Consider the following 21839-nt stretch of genomic DNA (forward strand, 5'->3'; position numbering starts at 1 on the left):
AATACGGAAATTATGCTTTAAAATAAATAAAATAATGTTCAGAATTTCCCCTTATCCTAAACACTAGCAGCATATTCTTCCCTTTTTATTGTAAACTCTAACCCTTTTAGGATAATGGGAGTTATTTAATAATTGAATATTACTCAAAATATTTCCATAGGGCTGTAAAATCATCTACTGCTATTCTATCGATTTCCCTTCACTTCATGCTTTTTTAAAGGTACATTGATAAACAATCCAGACGACTCCCACGGAATTTTGCCGAAAGGGTTAAAGTGCAGCAGGCTAGAATGAACTTCTCCTTTGGTTACATTTGAATGTCTGTTACTTCCATTACAAATTTGAACACTTACCCCAAAATCAATTTTGTCAAGTTTTTCCATTGTGAGTGTATCTTTGTCTGAATCATATAACCTTTGCTGAAAACATGAAAAGACTCTTATGAATAAGTGTTGACATGGGAAATGTGACATCAGTCTCATAGCCATCACATACTTCAATCAGAATAAACTTCATATATTCCCCTATCAGCATTTACAAAACTTTTTCTCTTAAAACTTAAGGTGACTTGATTGCTTCTGAAATGCCTATAATTTCCTGTTTTGAATCAAAAGACTTGTGGAAGAGACTCACCTCAAAAATCTTGATTCTGCAAGCTATGAAAATATACTGTAATATCTTATGATGAGGAGATGATGTATCAGAAAAGTTCTGTATGTATATTTTACAGATGAAGTTAGAATTTCTATATAGATCTAAGTAAGTAGTTCTTTTAAAGGAGCCTTCTTCAAAGGAATAACACAAGCAAACTACCAGACTTTTCAACTTGGTATGTAAACACCAAAGTAAACCTTTCACTCAAGCATGGCATTAATATTACCCTTTTATTTTTTACCAAAACGAAAACATAAAACCACTTTAAATTCAACAGAAAAGGTTATAAATTAACTTGCACAGCAGAACAGGGGCTACAGGAAAACAATCGTTTCTTATTTTTTAAATATAGTACTTATACCTTGTGAAATTGATACCACACTGAAATAAAAGGTCTACAGGCTACTTTATCATATTTTCTTGTGTCTTACACAAACTCAACAACCTTATGAGTAGCAAACTCATGGATCTCACAATACCTTTGCTTGTGGCTCCTCCTGTGGGATCTTGGTTACATCTGGTCTGTTTGGTCTTTTGTTGTGGCCACTCAATTTTGGTCTGTAAGCAAATATTGTTTCATGAATTCAAAGTAAAATTATGTCACAATGAATGTATATTATTAGCCAAGCTGATAATAAATTTCATTAAAACAGCAAGGGTATAAAACACATTCAAGGCACCTCAAACCTATCAACATACAATTATCACTTAAGGGGTGTAATTTCAAACTTTCACTGTACAGAGTTAATGTCTTATGAGTTTTTTACATTCGATTATATTTTGTTCACTTCCATGTCCTTTCTCCATGATCTTCTGGGCCATTCAACTAGTTACTTTCCCATCACTCAAATACTTAAGACTTTTTCTCCTATTTAAAACTTCTCTACCTTCCTTTTCTCAAAATTACACTAATTATTCTCCCCTCAAAAACTATTAGGAGAAGCTGAAGACTGATTGTGTTGGTGAAGAGAAACAACATAGCTGAGCTAGGAAGGGAGACAGCTGACAGAATGGTGACAAGGGAAGTATTGTTGCTGTTTAGTTATGATCCACAAGATCAAGTGAGGCCTAGATAATAAGTTTAAGCAGATTAGCCTTGAAAGGAGAGCAAGAAAATGGAATCATATACAGTATATACATACTTAATTCCAATGTCAAAACATCAGTTCCCCGTGTATTTATGTACTAAACAGCACAGGCAAAACTAGCTCACTGTGTATATGCCAGTATCAAACAGGTAAAGGTTTGGGTTCATGAACCCCTTAAAAATACTGAAATTTAAGTAAAAATCACACATATAAATGTCATATAAAAAATGAGGAAATAATGCTCATAAAGCGTATTTTTGCTAATCCTATTCTTTTCTGAACAGAAAGTACGTAATAGGTAATAATTAGCCTGGCCTAACAACTGCACCATCCAAACTTATGCCACAACAAGCAATTCTTCTAATGCATCTCCAAATATTTATGCAACAATATTGTTGCTGGGACTGGCAATTGCACTGTCTTTACCTGTTGGTACTAACATCTGTACATTAAAAATCTGAGTAAACATTTACTGCAGCAGGAGCTATAATATAAAACAGCTTAATTGAACAACAAAGTTAACACACTTAATTCTCATAGGATTGGCCCACAAGGTTTGTTCTTAATATATTAATCTCATTTAGCATACTTCAGCTGGTCAAAAATGTAATAAGTAGTTAAAATTAATATGTTGATGAATCTGACAATGTTTCTTTCAAATATTTATTTCTCATACTTGATCATTGCTGGCTGAAAGATTAAAAACACAAGAGATAAAAACCACAAGAGAAAGGTCTGTTTGTAATGTTGGCCTGCATTCAGGAACTGTGTTGTGTGGCTATTCATCAAATACCCATGGCTCAGGTAAGTGTGACCAAATCAAAGATGAAATATTACTTTAACGTGGCTTTCTTTTTGGAACGAAAAAAAAAACACAAGCCAGTAAATGGTTTACTGATTTAATTTGAAAAACAACAGCCTTCCATAGCATTCCAAGGTAGTTCATATCATCATAAATAATGAAGTGCCTTCAGCAGCAAAACAACTGATGAATAGCAATATTTTCCCGTATTTGTCTCTAGTATGACATCCCTATTTCAGCAAATGGACCAAAACATATTTCAAGTTTTGAAGACTAACTACCATAAATTCTTCAATAGCAAGTTACGTACTGAACCCCAGTATGCATGTAACATACTTCCAGAAGGAGTTCAACATAAAGGATATTGTGTTTACAGCTGCATTACCATGGAAAGATATTTCAAACCCGTTACAGAAAGAGTTAATTTTGCGTATGTGAAACTTGAGGCACTGGCACTTGAAATAGAAGATAGGCATGTTGACGAAGAAACTAAACCTAAAGTGGCTTGGAAAGAAGCAGACTAAGCTCTCATTGCCTTTCTTCACTGTGTTAAAAGGTAAACAATTCCCAGGACTTTTTCACTAAGCTCTCAGCACCTTCCTTCACTGTGTTAAAAGGTAAACAATTCCCAGGACTTTTTCACTAATATATGCTGTGCAAAAATTTCCAAGTGGCATCCATGAAACAAACCACACTATACAATGTATTTACTCAGGCATTTATGGATGCATCAAATTAAACTTTAGTTCTACCACTTTAGACACTTCAAGAGGAAGGTTCAGGCATTGTCAATACCTTTGGGCTTACAGCAGATCTAGTGTACCACTACTTACATGCCGGTGTAATTTTGCATTACAATAAAAACATTTTTAATGCATTTGAGACATCCTCTGAGTTTAGTAATCCCAGTAAAGAATTTTATATTGATAGCACTGCATCAGAACATTTTTTTTATTCAAAACTGGCCATGTAGCAAATAACAGATAGTCTTTTGTATGGTAAAGAATTTTATTTCTTGATACAGTCAATTATACTTTAACCTTTAAACGCCGAGCCTCTATTTACAAAAACGTCTCCCGTATGCCGGCGTTCTCGTGAGTTAGCGCCCGCGGGAAAAAAGTTTTTTTTTTCAAAAATCACAGCACGCTTAGTTTTTAAGATTAAGAGTTCATTTTTGGCTCCTTTTTTTGTCATTGCCTGAAGTTTAGTACGCAACCATCAGAAATGAAAAAATATCATTATCATATATAAATATTGGAATACATGACAGAGAAAAAAAAAACTTGTATAATTGTATACAAATCGCACTGTAAGCACAACGGTTAAAGCTAATGAGTTAATTTTTTTTTAGTTGTACTGTACACTAAATTGCGATGATTTTGGTATATAACAAATTGTAAAACGATCAAAGCAACACAGAGAAAATATTATCACAAAATGATGCGTGAATTCGTATACGCTCAGACGTAAAAAAATGTTTTTTTCAAAAATTCACCATAAATCGAAATATTGTGCTAGAGACTTCCCGTTTGTTGAAAAATGAAGCTAATTGATTGAATATTACTAGACTGTAAGTGTTTTAGCTTACAATTGCAGTTTTTGACCATTTCGGTCGAGTTAAAGTTGACCGAAAGTCAAATTTTTTCTATTTATCGTGATTTATATGAAAATATTTCAAAACTGATAAAAGCTACAACCATGAGTTATTTTCTGTTGTATTGTACATGAAATTGTGCACATTTTCATATATAAAACTTTATGTAACGACTAATATAAAACGGTGCAAATATTACAACAACGTGACGAAAGAATTTCTGAGATGTTCGGCCGAGTTACCGCGCGGACGTAAGGAAATTTTTTTTCAAAAATTCACCATAAATCGAAATATTGTGCTAGAGACTTCCAATTTATTGCAAAATGAAGGTAAACGATTGAATATTACTAGAATGTAAGAGTTTTAGCTTACAATTGCGTTTTTTTTACCATTTCGGTCGAGTTAAAGTTGACCGAAGGTTGAAATTTTGGCAGTTATCGTGATTTATGTGAAAATATTTCAAAACTGATAAAAGCTACAACCATGGGCTGTCTTCTGTTGTATTCTACATGAAATTGCGCACATTTTCATATATAAAAGTTTATGTAACGACTAATATAAAACGGTGCAAACATTACGACAACATGACGAAAGAATTTCTGAGATGTTCGGCCGAGTTACCGCGCGGACGTAAGGAAAAGTTTTTTTTCAAAAATTCACCATAAATCGAAATATTGTGCTAGAGACTTCCAGTTTGTTGCAAAATGAAGGTACATGATTGAATATTACTAGAATGTAAGAGTTTTAGCTTATAATTGCGTTTTTACCATTTCGGTCGAGTTAAATTTGACCAAGCTTGAAATTTTGGCAGTTATCGTGATTTATATGAAAATATTTCAAAACTGATAAAAGCTACAACCATGAGTTATTTTCTGTTGTATTCTACATGAAATTGCGCACATTTCCATATATAAAACTTTATGTAACGACTAATATAAAACAGTGCAAACATTACGACAACGTGAAAAGAATTTCTGGTGCGGACGTAAGAAAAAGTTTTTTCAAAAATTCACCATAAATCGAAATATTGTGCTAGAGACTTCCAATTGGTTGCAAAATGAAGGTAAATGATTGAATATTACTAGAATGTAAGAGTTTTAGCTTACAATTGCGTTTTTTTTACCATTTTGGTCGAGTCAAAGTTGACCGAAGGTTAAAATTTTGGTAGTTATCGTGATTTATATGAAAATATTTCAAAACTGATAAAAGCTACAACCATGAGTTATTTTCTGTTGTATTGTACATGAAATTGCGCACATTTTCATATATAAAACTTTATGTAATGGCTAATATAGAACAGTGCAAAATTACGACAAAATGACGAAAGAATTTCTGAAATTTTCGGCCGAGTTACCGCGACGGGCGTAAGAAAAAGTTTTTTCAAAAGTCACCATAAATCGAAATATTGTGCTAGAGACTTCCAATTTGTTGCAAAATGAAGGTACATGATTGAATATTACTAGAATGTAAGAGTTTTAGCTTACAATTGCGTTTTTCGACCATTTCGGTCGAGTCAAAGTTGACCGAAGGTTGAAATTTTTTGCAGTCGACATATGGTACGTCCACTTGGCACCCAACAGACAATTTTAGTCGACGTATGATACGTCCAGTAGGCATTTAAGGGTTAAATCTTCGTTTATTTTTCAAGTGAAGTGTATCTTATCCATTAAATATATTACATTATATTTCTTTTTTCCCTGAATATGCATCTTATCCATTAAATATATTACATTATATTTTTTTTTCCCTTGAACAAAAACCACTGACTGCATTATAGCTATGCCTCCAAAAGTATTAATGCCTCCAAAAGTATTAATAACTAGCAGCTATTTTAAATTTGCTGGTTGTTCACAAATTAGAATGTAAAAATAGTTGGTCTGAGGAGTGAAAGAAAAACGTACCTTTCTTTGTCTTTATGATGCCCTGAGCGTGAACCAAGTTTTATATGTGAGTGCCTTGCTGGATCAGTAACCTTCGTCTTTGCCAAAGCTCTCTTATAGGACAATGTGCATAGCCAGCATAGAACTTTACCATCAACCTGAAAAAGTGAGGAAAATATCACTCCTTTGCTCCACAGTGTGGAAATTTGTGTTCTGTAAAATCCATTACAAGGAATTTATTTCTTCTATTAAAGTTATATAAAGAAAAAATTCAAAGAATTACAATTCAAAGTTACTTAAAACAACTGCTCTAATTTTAAGCTCAAAGTTTAGCTTCGTAATACTTATTTCTAACTGCCAATATTACCATTTCAACCCATTATATTGGCCATAGCTGTTTAGGAGACCTTAATTTTAATTTTTGTTTACTATCCATATCATTTAAATATTCTGCACAATAAATTTAGATATTTTTTACTACACCAAAACTTCCAAAAATAAACATCCAATTAAAATTTAGTCCAAAACTAAGGATTTCAAAGGTAAAATGAAAGAATATTTAAATGTACATACTAAATGATTATTTAATGAATATTTAATTGTACTAAAATACAGTAAAAAGGAATTATTTACGTGTAATTCTGATGACAGTAATTTAACCAAGATAAATATTTCAACACCTTCTATTATCACAGAATAAAACTACCAACTTGGTTGGCCTAAGGGTACACTTTTATAACACAACCCGCTTTCAAAAGGTAATTTTTTAAACAATATTTTATGGCAATTCATCATATATTGAAAATGACTACTGTTTTTATAGGAACAACCTTCTTATACAACTCTACATAAAATCCATTGTTTAATGCCCTGACCGCAGCACACCCATCTGTCACTGACCATTTTGCACTTACCGATATCCTTCTTTGAAAGGTCTGTGTGAAAATCAGTTTTATGCTAAGATACTCATTTCAATGCAGTTTTAAAGCTAAATAGTTCAAAAATGCAAAGAAACAAAATAAAGTTACAAATCAAAGTCAAACGAAAAAAAAAAAAAAAAAAAAAAATTCTCTACCACATAAAAATGGCTAAGACTCTAAGTATTAGATATGATTTTTTCCCAACATGGAAAACTTAGATAACTGTCTTCCAAAACTATATATACACAGTAGTTTAATGGTATTATAGCAGCTATTTCGCATTACAATGTAGTAAAAAAAAAAAAAAACATTAACTGAAGAAAACTTACTTACTGATATACTATGGTTGATAGATAAAATGCCTCACATATTAGAAATAAGAATGCTCAATGGAATATATGTGCATGGTCAACATAGTACCAAGTCTTAACCTTTATATATCCAGTTTGCACAGTTATGAATAACACTTATGGATAACATATACCCCCAAATTGAAAGAAACACAGAAACTAACAGTAACAATTATGGGGACAAGGGCTTGTTGTTCCTTGTAGCTTAGTTTCTATGACCAAACCAATACACTCAACAGATTAATAGAAGGCTGAAACTTAATTCGCAACTCAAAAAACTGGCAGAATCGTGCAGTATAATAATTTTTAAAAATTCAATACACCTAACAGATAAATAAAATGAATCTTAAGACAAAAAACTGGCAGAATCACTTTATGCATAACTGATTAGATGACTTAGCCATGTGATTTTTCTTTATAGCACAAATGTATTATAAATGAAAGAAACATAGAAGCTAACTAACATTAACAACTATGGGGACACAGGCTTCTTGTCCACTATAACTTAAGTTTTCATAACTGCCATATATAAGATAACTTATTACTGTATCTGGCAATATAAATGTATAAACATTAAAATACTAACACACACGTGAAACCATTTTAAAAATTCAATACACTTAACAGATAAAATGCTGAAGTTTAATTCATGACCCAAAAATTGGGAGAATCATTGTATATAACCAGATTAGATGACTTAGCCATGTGATTTTCCTTATGAAAAATACTAAAAGTAAAATAAAATTCTTTCAATTCACCTTCAGTTCCTTCATGACTCTGGAATATACAATATGCAGTGATGCAATAATACAGCAGTTATCCTGCCTGGTACACAGTCTATGCATCTCCAGTCTGAGCTAGCTACAAAAACACCTTTATGTACTGTAGAGTTTCTTGGTAACATCATAATTATGGAATGTGTTACAACTGTATTACATTATGTTATATATTATACTCTTAAAGCATTTATAGCATTACAATCATTTTTACTGTACTACAGCAGTATGATTTGTAACAAGATTTTAATAATGACAAGAAAAATTCCTGCAGTACTGCAACAGTGGTTATTGATATACTTTTCTGACAAGGAAGATAAGTGAAATAAATGTTAACCCAGAAATTGACTTCAAAAGCTGAAGCAAGAGTTCCACCAAACTAAAGAAAAAACCAAGTTTCATGTTGGTCAATACAGTTCTTCCTCTTAAGAAATTAACATTCTGTTGAAGAAACAACCATGTCAGCATCACTTATGCTACGTTTCCTAAATCTCAACCTAATACAGTACTCTGCTATCTTTTGTTTTCATTTTTTATGTGGTTTCCATTTTCCAATCTTTGATGTAACTTTTACAGACTTATTTCCATATGACTATAAGCCATTTTTCATTTATTTATTCTTGAACATCTGTTCATCTGCCTTACTATTAACTCAGCTGACAAAATTATATCATGTTAAAACAGAGCTATCTTAAATTGATGACATCTATACATCTTGTGATACAATCTGTTTTCCATTTTCACTCTCAAGTAAAATTCTAGCACATCTGCTCCATCATGGTTTCTTTACCAAAATGGTATCTTCCCAACACATCCTCCAAACCAATCCTGTCTTTCCAAATGGCCAGTTAAACCTCCTACTGGTATTGCATCTGATAACTATTCTCAAAATTCTTTTTTTTTTTTTTGAGGGGGGTCTCTTAGCTGTGTGCATTGTAAGAATGCAAGCATTACCTTTCTTACTAGGCTCATCCTAAATCATCATTATCCTTCATATACTCTTCCCACTGCTACCATATCTGCCATTTAATTCCGAACCAGAATGCCTACCTCATTCTATTTGGTCTTGCAGTCATTCCACAAGTCTTGCATTTTGTGTCAATATTGTTTTTGTTCCAATTTTCTCAATTTATCGGATCTTCCCTCCTATACAGCATCTTCAACAATGCCCTGCTTGTCTTGCCATTATTCTACAATTTGTGGTAATTTTCACTGATATTGCTTCATTTCTACTTTCATGATTCTTTACAGCCTCTCCATACTGGGCTGTTGCTAGGTACTCATGGGCATCCTGTTATGAGAACTAGCTCATACTTGAAGTGGTAATCTTTTACAGAGATTCTTTTCTTATAATGACAAATTCATCCCATAACAATTGTACATGCTTGGGACCTGCTGTTGACAAATCATAGCCCATTTGGCATTTTATAGCCCCAAAAGATGGGAATTATCAAGAAAAGTGTGTAATAAAATCCGTGTTGCCAGAAATGTAGAAAAAATACACTATTAAAAAACTAAAACAAAAAATAAAATTTCAGGGAATAAGCCAGAATCTTTGGTGAGTGTTTTGACAGAAGGAAAGATTCATATCTAGAAACAGGGATCCAAGATCAGTGTCCCATCTTAATGGTTAATATTTTGAACAGTTAGTTGATGTTCTGCACAATGTCTATGGAACATGTACGTAATTTAAGCCTCAGGAGAAAAATATACATCTAACATTATAAGGCCCCCCCAACACAAATTCCATTCCATCTCACTGTCATGCAATTCACTATAAAACACATCAAGTCTACTTTATATTTCTATGAAGACATCAAAAGGAATACAATGGTGCTGATTAACCTAGAAAACAAACAGTAAAATACTCTAAAGCCACAGAACAAATTATCATGTGACTGTAGTCACTACTCCCAAACTCACAAATAAACCTGTATACTGCAAGTGTACAATAATCACACTGAACAAACATGACTATTCTTTTTAGTACAGGCACATAAACCTAAAGTTCAAAAACTGATTTAACAAAATGATTTTCTTCAAATTCTAAATTAAAATCTAAGATAAACAACTTTCTTTTACTAACTCAAAGGTTTGGAAATAGTTCTACCATATGTATTGTAAAATCAACCAGCGAATATACCTCTATCTTACACCCTGCTGGAGAAACAAGACCTAACTGGTAATATTATGTGGTGTAAACTGTCAAAACATGAAGTTTTCATAATAAAACTAATATTGTAATATCTACCTGGACACCTGAATTAGCCCTTAATCCCACTAGCCCGAACAACCTCAATTACCAATCTCCCTATTGGGAATTTTAACAGCCAGTGTTACCAACGCTGCAGGTAATATCTTGTCACTGAGCTACCACAACAAATGGTTGGTAACACTGACACAGGTATGTGCCGCCACGCCCAATTTTCGTCAACTGCTTTATTCAAGGTCAAATTGATGTGGGGAAGGAGGGTGGGAATCATTCAGGTGTTCAGGTAGGTATTACAATATTAGTTTTATTATGAAAACTTCATATTGCAATACACTCCTTGAACACCTGAATTAGCCCGATTAACAACATTTAGAGGAGGGATCAATTCTATTGCACGCCCCTTTTACCAACCTCAGAGATGGTAGCTCACAGTCTGTTCTGCCTAGGCTATCTTGTTTATTTAACACTCACCATAACAATCGCTGTTCTTGGTGAGGAAACATGCTGGAGAGTACTTTGATCGTCTGTCAGGTCAGTCTTGTCTCTGTCCGTCGACCTCCCATGTGGCTATTCAAAGCCTCTCATGTATGGAGGGAAGTGAAGCAGTGTGCAGAGCCACTGCCCCTCCGGGAAACCCGACTGGGTTGAGGAAGAGTCAGACGACCGACCGGTGACGAAGTATCACAGCGTCGACGAGAAGCCTAACCTACTCGCGCACCCCCGTGGACTCTCTTAGGGAAAAATATTGGAGACTACGCAAGTTAAAGAAAACGTACTAATCTAATTCCCTGTGATTATGCTATCACTGTTGCCTAGCAATGGATTCTTCTCTCTGACTGACCTACAAACCAACGGACAAAAAGAATATCCCTTTGGTTAAACGGAACGCACCCTAGATAGAGTTAGTCGCAATAACGGACTAAGAGAATGCTTCCTCAGTTAAAATAAACGATAAATGCACCCTATATGATGGAATTAGCCACTACAAACGGACTAAGCGAATACCCCTCCGACGAGGCGAATTGAACATCTCTTAAATAAAAGGAAGTAAATACTGATACGGATTTCCAAGTAGCCGCTTCCAGAATAGAAGATACTGAATAATTCCTTAGAAAGGAAGATGAAGTGGCAATACTTCGAATGCTGTGTGCTCGGGGTAATACAGGGCTTGAAGACGACAGAAAAGAAGAACAACAACAACCCGATGAGGCTTGGGAGATTACCTCCCTCAGAAAGTAACTGATAGTGTTCTTTGACAGCGAATGGGACAGATTCCGCAGAGAGACGAAAAGTGTATGCGGACGAGGACGGAGTTTTTCCACCTTTGACAAATAAACTTTCAATGCTCGAACCGGGCATAAATGCATCTCTGCTGGGTCGCCAGCAACGAACTCTTGCAAAGAACGAACTCTGAATGAACGAGGAAGAGGGTTAACTTCCAACTCCCTCTTTGCTACAAATTCCGGTAGAAAAGACAAATGCATATCGTTCCCTGAATAAGAGACTAACCTAGAAATAGCCTGAAGCTCACCCACCCTTTTTGCTGTAGCTAAGGCCATGAGAAAAAGCACCTTCTTAGTCAGCTGTCTCAAAGTTAGAGCTTCAATGGGTTCAAAGGCAGGGGAACGCAGAAAATGAAGTGCTTTCGACAAATCCCACGGAGGAGCCCGATTCGGCAAAACAGGACGTTCAATCTTAAAAGAACGCAATAAATCATGGATGATGGATGATTTTGCTAGTAGAAATCTCTGAGAGATGGAAGCTAAATGTACTGCTCAGCATTGAGCAGTAACCAGAAATAGCCAAATACGAAAGTCCCTTGACTTTCCTAAGGAATAACAGAAATTCAGCTATTTTAGCAATAAAAGGTCTAGAGATGGAGTGACTTTCCTTACGAAACCAACTTCTATACATTGTCCATCTGACTTGATAAAGTTTGCGGGTTGATTTTCTCAAGCTGAGAGAAAGCTGTCTAACCACAGCTTTAGAGAGTCCGGTTTGTCTAGCTGCTCGCTCGATAGTCGCCATGCAACTAGGTTCAGCACGCGAGGGTTTGGGTGATAATGATGGAAATGCGGTTGTTTGAGAAGATCTTTCCGCATGGGCAGGAACATCGGAACTTCCGTGAGAAGCTCTAGGAGTTCCGGAAACCAAGGACGTTGGGGCCAGCAAGGAGCTATTAAGGTCATATCCGTCTTGACACTTTCCCGCAATTTCCTGATCATTTGATGAATGAGCCCGAATGGAGGAAAGGCATATACCTGCATTCGATTCCAATTTTGTAACATCGCATCGGTGCCTATCGACATGGAGTCCGCTACTGGTGAAAAGTACACTGGAAGACGATGGTTCCATCTCGTCGCAAATAAACCTACCATTGCTGGCCATTTCCGGAGAACCTGGCCTACTACGTCTTGGGCCAAAGTCCACTCTCCCCCCAGTACCTGACAAGAGCGACTTAACGAATCGGCCAGCACATTGAGACTCCCCGAACTACAATATTGAGATTGGTAGATCTCATGCCTCCCGATTTCTTCAGATACGACACCGCCATTACGTTGTCGCAAAACAGAGCCACTACTCTGTTGCGCATGAGATCTGAGAAACACCGGAGGGCCTCTTCTATTGCCCTGAGTTCCCGAGGATTGATTGATTCCTCCTGTTCCCGATCCCCCCAAAGGCCTGAAGCCTGGGTTTCCTCCAAGGTTGCCCCCCAACCCTGATCTGAGGCATCTGTGTAAAGATGAACGTCGGGAAGAGGGGAGTCGATAGACCTTCCGGGTGTCAGATTCCCCTCTTCTGACCACCACAGAAGATCCGAAAGGCAAGAATCGTTCCAGACTATGAACGCGTTCTCGTTGCGGAAGTCCCAGCGATTCCTGAGACATACCTGGAGAGAGCGCATCCGGAGACGAGACCCTGGAATTAAGAGAGAAAGAAAAGACATTCTCCCTAAGAGGCTTCTCCAAGCTGATACCGGCAGTTCCCTGGTGGACAGGAACACCTCTACCTGTTGTAGGACCGCTTGTATCCTCTCCTGGGTTGGGAAAACCCTCAAAGGAAGAGAGAGAATCCTCATCCCTAAATAAGTCATGGATTGGGTTGGTACTAGGCAGCTCTTGGCAAGGTTTAGACATATTCCTAGTACCCTGCACAGTTTTAAAAAGAAGTCCCTTGCCCTTACAATCTCCTCTAGAGAGGAGGCAAGGATCAGCCAATCGTCTAGATATCTCAACATTCTGTATCCCCGACGATGCATAATTGTCGACACAGGAGACATGACCCTCGTGAACACCTGAGGTGCTATGGTCAGCCCGAAGGGGAGAACTTTGAACTGGAAGGTGCCGGCGGAAGACACGAACCTGAAGTACCTCCAAGAATCCTGATGAACCGGAATCTGGAGGTATGCATCCGCCAGATCCACGGAGACCATCCAATCCCCACTCCTGACTGACTGCAGCACCGATTGTGCAGTCTCCATACGAAACTTCACCGTCACCACCCGACGGTTGAGGCTCGAAAGGTCTATAACGGGCCTCCACACACCTCTGGTTTTTGCTGCGACGAAGACTCTGCTGTAGAAGCTGGTTCCAATGCCCCCTTCTCCAACAGGGCCCGAATCTCCCTTGCTAGAGCCATTCCCCTGATGGAAGACGGGGAATAACTCGGAAGGCTGACAGGGGAGGAGGACAGAGGGGGAAGGGAATGGAAAGGAATTCGATAACCCAACCTCAGGACCTCCACCACCCAATCCTCTGGCCCCCACTCCCTCCAAACCTGCCAAAACGGAGCGAGACAACCTCCCACTGGAACGGATGAGGGACATATCTCCTATTTGGAAAAATCCCGTGACGACGAGGGTCTAGAAGCAGACACCGATGCGGCCTTGTTAGCAAAACGCACCCTCTTGGGTGTCCTAGGGGGAGACTTCGAAAATGTTCTCTTGGAACGAGAAGACTTGCGGACGCCTCTAGGGGAACGAGAACCCTGGGCTGCTAACCTTATCATAGCTTGCTGTGATTCAATGGCAGAATTGGCGGCAACAAAATTTACCATACTAGCCACATCTTCCTCCTGGAACAAGGAATTGGCAAGAACTAAAGGAGCTCTGAGGAGAACCCTCTTATGAACGTCCGGATAATGCGGTGGAAGATGACTAAGGTAGAAATCATGCCTCTTCTTACTTACAAAAGTCATCGACGAAGCCAAGGCATTAGCCTGATGAGCCAAACCCATTGATACAGAAGTTATTAAACTGTCAAACAGTCCCAGATCCGAAGGGATATATCCGTCATTCTTTAAGAAACCCATTAGTCCTGATAACATCCACAGAGAGTGCGAAAGAGCCTTGGTCTGATTACGTAGCAAGTCTTCTAGCGCCGCCGCTTCCCTAAGGGAAATCCCTACAAGACAAGTCGATGCCGGAGACCTCGATAGGACTGCTTCAACAGATTCGTTGAGAGGCAACCTGGAACCTGCCGAAGGATTACCACGCACTGAATAGATCGCCTTCCTAGGGGAAAGAAGAGAAATGTCCTGCCTATTCGAAGTCACCGCCAAAGCCAGATGACCATCCGCCTCCTCCAAGGCCTGCCTAACCCGATCAAACCAAACTAGTCCGCACGAAAAGGGAACAGGAGATGGCTTAGTGGCATAGAAAGACTCGAAAAGAGATTGATTTGGTGCATGCGGATGGTCCGGAGCTCTTTCTTGAGGGTACAAGGAAGTGACGTACTCAAGCATACGTCTATGGTCCTTACCACTTGAAAGAGGACAATCCGAATCCTCTGGAATTTCCTGAACCTCCGGATGAGAATCAAGTTTGGCCATGTCCGAACGGAGGAGCTGAACGGTGCCCAGACGATTACGAAGGGTCGACAAACAGACCGCCAAAACCAGAATGCTGTATACCTAAACCTAACCCGGAACCCGGACCTGAATCCAATTCATTGATTCCACGGGAAGGAAGAGAGGAAGGAGCCGAGAGACCCGAAACTGCTTCTACATTGCTACCAAAGGGGGACCGAGTGAGAGAAGCCGAACCTGAGTTGATAAACCCTGCAGGAGGATGAGTAAGTGAAAACGCTTGCGGAGGGACGGAAGAAGATGAAGAAGAAGGGAGAATGAAAGAGGTAGGAGTCACCAAAGACACTTCCACAGCAGAAAAGGTGGGTGAAGAAAACCTCGGGCCGATCGGAGATGGTACCACAGGCCCAGTCAAAGCCGCGGATCGCAAACCTGAGCTAGAAGCGAGTGGCAAACTTTGGGAAATACCCGGAATACCTGATGCCTGAAGCGGAAGCAAGGGGTTGCGTATACCCAAAAGAAATGAACCTGGAGCACTGGAGGCCAAATTTTGTTGAGGTTGAGTTCTCACTTGACCGGAAGATCCTCCTACCAAGGAAGGCTGAACTGCAGAAGGGAAGGAGGAAGGGAAGGAGGAAGACAGAGGAATGGGGGACGAAGAAAAGGTTACCTGAGAAAAGGGGATGTCAGGATTCATAGAAAGAAAAAGAAGAAGAAGAAAGGGGCAACAGAGAATGTGGGCAAGGAAGGTGAAGCTACAGATAAACCAGAGGAAAAAGCAGAATCCTTAGAACGAAGGGACAGAAGGTAGACCGAATCCGCCCCTCCCTGATAATCCTGAAGCATGTCCAATATAAATTCCAGACACTCCTGAGTCACATATTCTTTAATGTTACAAAACCTGTTCAACCAACAACCTCAGAAGAAAGAGGGGCAACAGAGAATGTGGGCAAGGAAGGTGAAGCTACAGATAAACCGGAGGAAAAAGCAGAATCCTTAGAACAAAGGGACAGAAGGTAGACCAAATCCGCCCCTCCCTGATAATCCTGAAGCATGTCCAACATAAATTCCAGACACTCCTGAGTCACATATTCTTTAATGTTACAAAACCTGTTCAACCAACAACCTCTCACCAAAAGTCTATATCCTTTAGAAAGACCCAACAAATCTGCGTTATATTCGGCCACATCCCCGGAACGATCACGTGAACCACTCTTAGAACCCGAAGGCGGCACCCCCGAATCTACTTTACTAGATGGAGGCGACCTTGCGCCAGATCGAAACAGAAGTGACGAAGGAGAAAATTTTGCCGGAGCACAAACTCCACTGGAAACTGAAACCCCAACAGGAGACCGACTCTGCACAACTGATGCCTTCTCCTCACTACCTAACCCCGACCTATCCGTCTTAGTCATGCCTAGCTCTTGATTTTGACTAAAGTTTTCAACACTGAATTTTTCAACAATACAAGGGGGTTGGGGGGAGGGTCCTTCACTGTCTGCTCCACACCGAGGGGGCCGGCAGAACCTACCCACTCGGAGGCTTGCGGTTCTCCATTACCCTCAGCACCCGTTAGGGCTGGTTCTGGAACAGATAGGGGAGCTGAAAGAGAAGCAATATTAGACATCCTAACATTACTACTACTATCCTTGCTAGAAAATTGCTGAAAAAGACTAGCTACTAAATTCGTCATACTACTCGTGATCCTATCTTCTAATTGTCTAACTAACTCTGAATTCGCTAAATCTGAAACCAGAGCCTGAGGTCCCTGAGGCAATGAAGAATCTGACCGCATTTGCCGCCCTTGCTAGCTAGCGATTTGCGATGGCGAATGTAATCTTCCATCTGTTCTGACATCCAGTCTGAACACCCATCACAACGCGTTTGTAAATTACATTGAATTTTTCTACATGCCTGACAAATGGAGTGTCTATCATGTCTCAAAGTACTCATCCGTTTCTTGCAAGACGAGCAGGAGCGATGGGCGCTGGCATCCATGGTCGTAGGAGCAGACGAAGTCGAGGTCGAAGGTGCGGTAGTAACAGAAGAGGAGGAAGACTTGTCCATAATGATCAATCATGTTCAAGAACCGGTGAACTCAAATCCAAAGACGTTCCACGACAAAAAATCCAGAAAGGCTGAGAGATCCAAGCAGAAGGTCGTTAATCCAGGGGAAGAGTCCATAAATCCAAGCAGAAGGTCGTAAATTGGGAGAAAGGTCAGTAATTCCAGTCCAGAAATCTCAAATACCAAAGAGGAGTCGAGCAATAGGATTAAACTTCGCTCTGCTGAAGGGAACAACCGTTCAGCGGCGCGAACAGAAAGCAATTGACGAAAATGGGGCATGTCGGCACACACCTGTGTCAGTGTTACCAACCATTTGTTGTGGTAGCTCAGTGACAAGATTTTACCTGCAGCGTTGTTAACGCTGGCTGTTAAAATTCCCAATAGGGAGATTGGTAATTGAGGTTGTTCGGGCTAGTGGGATTAAGGGCTAATTCAGGTGTTCAGGGAGTGTATTGCAATAGCAATGTTAATGACATAAAAGGGAGCACATTTTTCAACATGCCAAGTACTGTACCGTGCTGTACTGCGGTTCTCTGTTTTCTTTAGCAATTCGTACCAATCCACTGACCAAGTAAAATTCCAGTACAGTACTATCAGGTTTAAAAAAAAAAAAAAAAGCTACCAATCTAAAGTTACTTTACCAGAAGGTAGCATAATGTCCCCCAGAATGGCATGAATCATGAACTACACAACAATACTAATGACATAATAGAGCAGTCTAATCTCAAGTTCTATCTAGATGGCTATGGCATTAGCATCCCCTTTGGCAACTAACAGTAGTCTTATCATTTAGCCTCCAGAGTTTTAAAAAAAATGAGGAAAAAGAAGTGCTGTTATAACTACAGTAATCCTTTCATATACACCTAGGATATTAAAAAAATGTCAAACACTGCCTAATTCTACACGCAAATAATTGCATTCTATGGAAAAACTAGCAAGCATGTACAAAATTTAGCACACAATATCTTGATAAGTACAGTAAGAAAAACTATCACCCAATTTACTACTACTGTACACCCCCATAATATTAACAAGTATCCTTACCAGAGTAACTATTCCATTCCATAAAATTTATACTTCAGAAAATTATTTAAATAATAAAATTAAATGTACTAAATTTTTTCATACCACTGCTTCAGCAAAAGAATTTCTGATTGGCTTCAACTTGATCAAGTTGAAAGTATACTTTGAATGACATCAGCAAACACCAAAACTAAACATTTTTTCTTAAACCCACCTTCTTCTTATCAATATCCTTTCTGTCAAATGCACATTTCTGTTTACACTGATCACAGGTGAGTGGTGGGCCATATTTCCGTTCAGAATTTGTACATCGTTGACATTTACTACCGATGAAGGCTGCAATGACGTTGCAATATTCACAAGCGGAGGGTTTACCATATTGTTTCACCATGGACTCGCATTTTTTGCAAATTGTGACAGTGCTGCTTTTACTGAAAGGAAAAAAATAGCCTATCAAAGTCACTATTAATTACAGGTATTTAAAACAATGAAAACAAATGTGAAAATTGCTATTCCAAAAACTACTAACACCCTGTATCTTTAAAAACTACAATTTTGTGTTCAAAATAAGTACTATTATAAGTAAGTATAAAAGTAATAAAGCTATAATTATGACAAAGCTCTGACTAGTCTCATCATTTACAGACCAAGTTGAGTGAAAACCATATCTGTACCTGGTTAGTTGGTTGGTTTACAATAACCTAGCGTAGGACAGAATGGGGGCTAGTTTATGACAGAATGGGGCAGGGAGCTGGTTTAGATTAACCTGGCATATGACAGAATGGGGCCCTGTTCTAAGGTGACTCGTAACTGTGATAAGTTGTGAAAGGGACTTAGGAGGCCTGGTGTGAATCTCCAAAATCTATCAGATCAAAAGAGAACTTAAAGGAGCTAATACAACTACAATTCATCCCATTTTAGCTAAAGATGGGAAACCATGGAACTGTCAAACAACCCTAATGCAGTTAGCCTTTGATGCTGAAGTCTCATTTTACAATCCTCTTCCTCATACCTGCCACCCTGAGCCTGTTCACATCAACTTTTCTTTCTTCTAAGAGACATGTTGAAGAAATTATGCACCACGCAGCCTGTTCCATACTAACATCGCTTTCTAGGGTTCCAGGTAAATTAATATTTAGGCCTTTACTCAAGTTCTTTAAACCTATACACTTACATTTTCTTAGTCAATATGATTACAGGCAATGATTGGGTACGTTACCGAGTATTCAAAGACGATCTTAACATGAATACAAGTCTTGACTTACTCAACACCAATTTTAGTGCTGCCCTTGGCCTTTTTAACCATAAAGATCCTCATATAAACTTTGTACCTTAGATTTAGGAGGCTATGTACCTTATGTCGTTCAACTTTTTAAGTTATTGGCAACATGGTTACTACTGATGGTGTTTTAGTGAACCTAAACCAGGTTCTGTAATAAATCTAAAAAAACTTGCTATAACTGTACATCATACCAGTCCCTCCTGAAATTCTGGCCAAAACTGCATATACTCCAGACAACTTGCACTCTTTCTAAATATACAATCCTTAAGTCTTTTATAGGGATACTGAAGACAAAGTCTGGTTCAGTGGTGATAATAAGCATGGTTATTTGGAAAAACATGAGGCTTACAATCTTTGGAAAAGGAACAGATCTGATTAAACATGACTCAGAGTTTGCACTTCAGCTGAATGTAATTGCCTTCAAGAGGGGATAAGCAGATCGAACACCTAGCAATAACACCAAACACCTCCAAACTGGCAAAGGATCATCAGTAAGAGCATGGAGTAGCAAGTACATGGATGCTTGAAGGACAGCCAATGGCATAGGGATTACCTCTTCCATAGACTAGGAAATCAGCTTCGCCAGCGCACCAGGGTAGTGTGTGCTCATTTGGATGACACAAGGTGACCAGGTATTGAGGCGTTGCCCTGGTCACTTCCCAAAGGTTACGCTACATTATTATTCACCAAAATTGGCTACAATTCACACATCAGAGTAATTATTATAGTCTTTTAAAATAATATTATAGGCTATATTTGCATGGGAATGCAAAAGAGTGAAAAAATAATGAAAACACCACCACAAGCTATGAACTGCTTTTACAGGATGTTACTATCTAAAATAGCAGAGACAGTAGTAATTTTTAATAATTAACTACTACTGTGTTTTTTTATTACTGGTTGTAATTCATTATCAAGGTTTTTTACAAAAAACTTTTCAAACATTTTTTTTTTTTACATTGTGGCTATGTTCTCAATAGTGGTGGAAGGAAGTGAAGTAAGTTAATAAAAGATAAACAGATAACTGGACTAAAAAAAAAAAATTTTGATTGGTGGTTGTCACTATCCACTCGGATATCACTATCATTGAAAAACACTCTGAATTTCATTACTGATACATGAAACACTTATTTGCAGTAGGCCTATGCAACCTGCTAAAACTAGCATACACTGCTAACTCTATAAATGTGCATATCAGTTTCTGATCATATATATCTGAAGTATCTTTTCAGGCAAAGTTTTGAATAAGTTAAATTCAATTTTTACAATGCAGTAACCTTTTTATCAAAATGATTTAGTTTACATTATACCAACTGCTTTGAAATTCTGTGCATGTTCTCAATAGGAAGAGGAAGTGTCAGCCAATAAAAGAGGCTTAATAATGAATGGAAATATACAAAGAATCCTCCTTACCTGGTTTGCCAATTTTAAGCTAAATAGTGAATTTCTTTTTAAAAAGGTCTCAAGTTTGGTATGCCTAATCTATAGAACATGCTAAAATATACCACATATTTATTTGTCACAGTATATTATTAACTATCGCTATGATAGCGTACATTCTGAAACCAAGCATTTTGACAGTTTATGCATCGTTCTTCAAATACATTATTATTCCATTTTTACTGTTCATCATTACATTTTGTTTTATATGACTGCTGTTAATAATTTCAAAGTGCACATTGTTTTGTATTACACTACCATACTATTCCATGTTTATTAACAATCACTCTGATGAATGTGCAAATCATAGCCTTTTTTATACAGTCTGTTTAGTGGTAATAAAGTGCATAATCTTCCTTGTTATCATTATAGAAAATTTTTTTGTTACAGATTATCGAGTACACATAAATTAACCTCAACTATCAGCCTTTAAAAATATTTACTATGTTAAAAGCTTCTATTAAAGCTTATACAAAGTGAGCAAATGTTCTGATGCAAAATATAGCCTAGCCTATCTGTGAAATACCTAGATTCAGGGCTTGCACTTTACACAGAGTAAATAACAATATAATGACTTTTTTATGGAAAAAGTGGAGGGGGGGGAGGTCAAACATTAAACAGCATATTACAAGATTATATAAGGTACATAATATTTTAAAGTTATGATAAGGTTGTTAGCTACTACTGAGACAATTGTTCTAAGACTGAACTTTCACTATTCCAGCACCAGGCAGCAAATCCATCGTGAATCTGTTTATTCTGAAGATGAGTTCAAAAGTTAAAATGCTGTAGTTGGTGTTTTAGAGGAAAATGATGATGTCCAAACATTTAGACAATAAAATATCTTCTTTTACCATAAACTTTAGTTAAAAATTCATCTTTTATCATCAAGTGTGCATATATTGAAATTTCTTTCATCGTAAAAGATCATCAATAAATTTAAGG

At 37.8% G+C, this 21839-nt stretch overlaps 1 protein-coding gene across 4 annotated transcripts in view; it reads right to left on the minus strand.

Moving 5' to 3' along the window:
- The window catches only part of LOC136849301 (protein FAM76A-like), a 54729-nt gene that overhangs the window by 17535 nt on the left and 15355 nt on the right, over positions 1-21839 (minus strand). For 2 of the 4 annotated variants that reach the window (XM_067122640.1, XM_067122637.1), the window contains 4 exons: positions 18387-18603; positions 6040-6176; positions 1134-1212; positions 354-419 (listed from right to left, as the gene is read on the minus strand). In XM_067122640.1, the coding sequence (XP_066978741.1) occupies positions 354-419; positions 1134-1212; positions 6040-6176; positions 18387-18603 (499 nt within the window). The remainder of the gene's footprint in view (positions 1-353; positions 420-1133; positions 1213-6039; positions 6177-18386; positions 18604-21839) is intronic. The other 2 variants (XM_067122641.1, XM_067122639.1) reach the window with 1 other exon arrangement.

Source organism: Macrobrachium rosenbergii, chromosome 20 (genome assembly GCF_040412425.1).
Source record: "Macrobrachium rosenbergii isolate ZJJX-2024 chromosome 20, ASM4041242v1, whole genome shotgun sequence".
NCBI lineage: Eukaryota > Metazoa > Arthropoda > Malacostraca > Decapoda > Palaemonidae > Macrobrachium > Macrobrachium rosenbergii.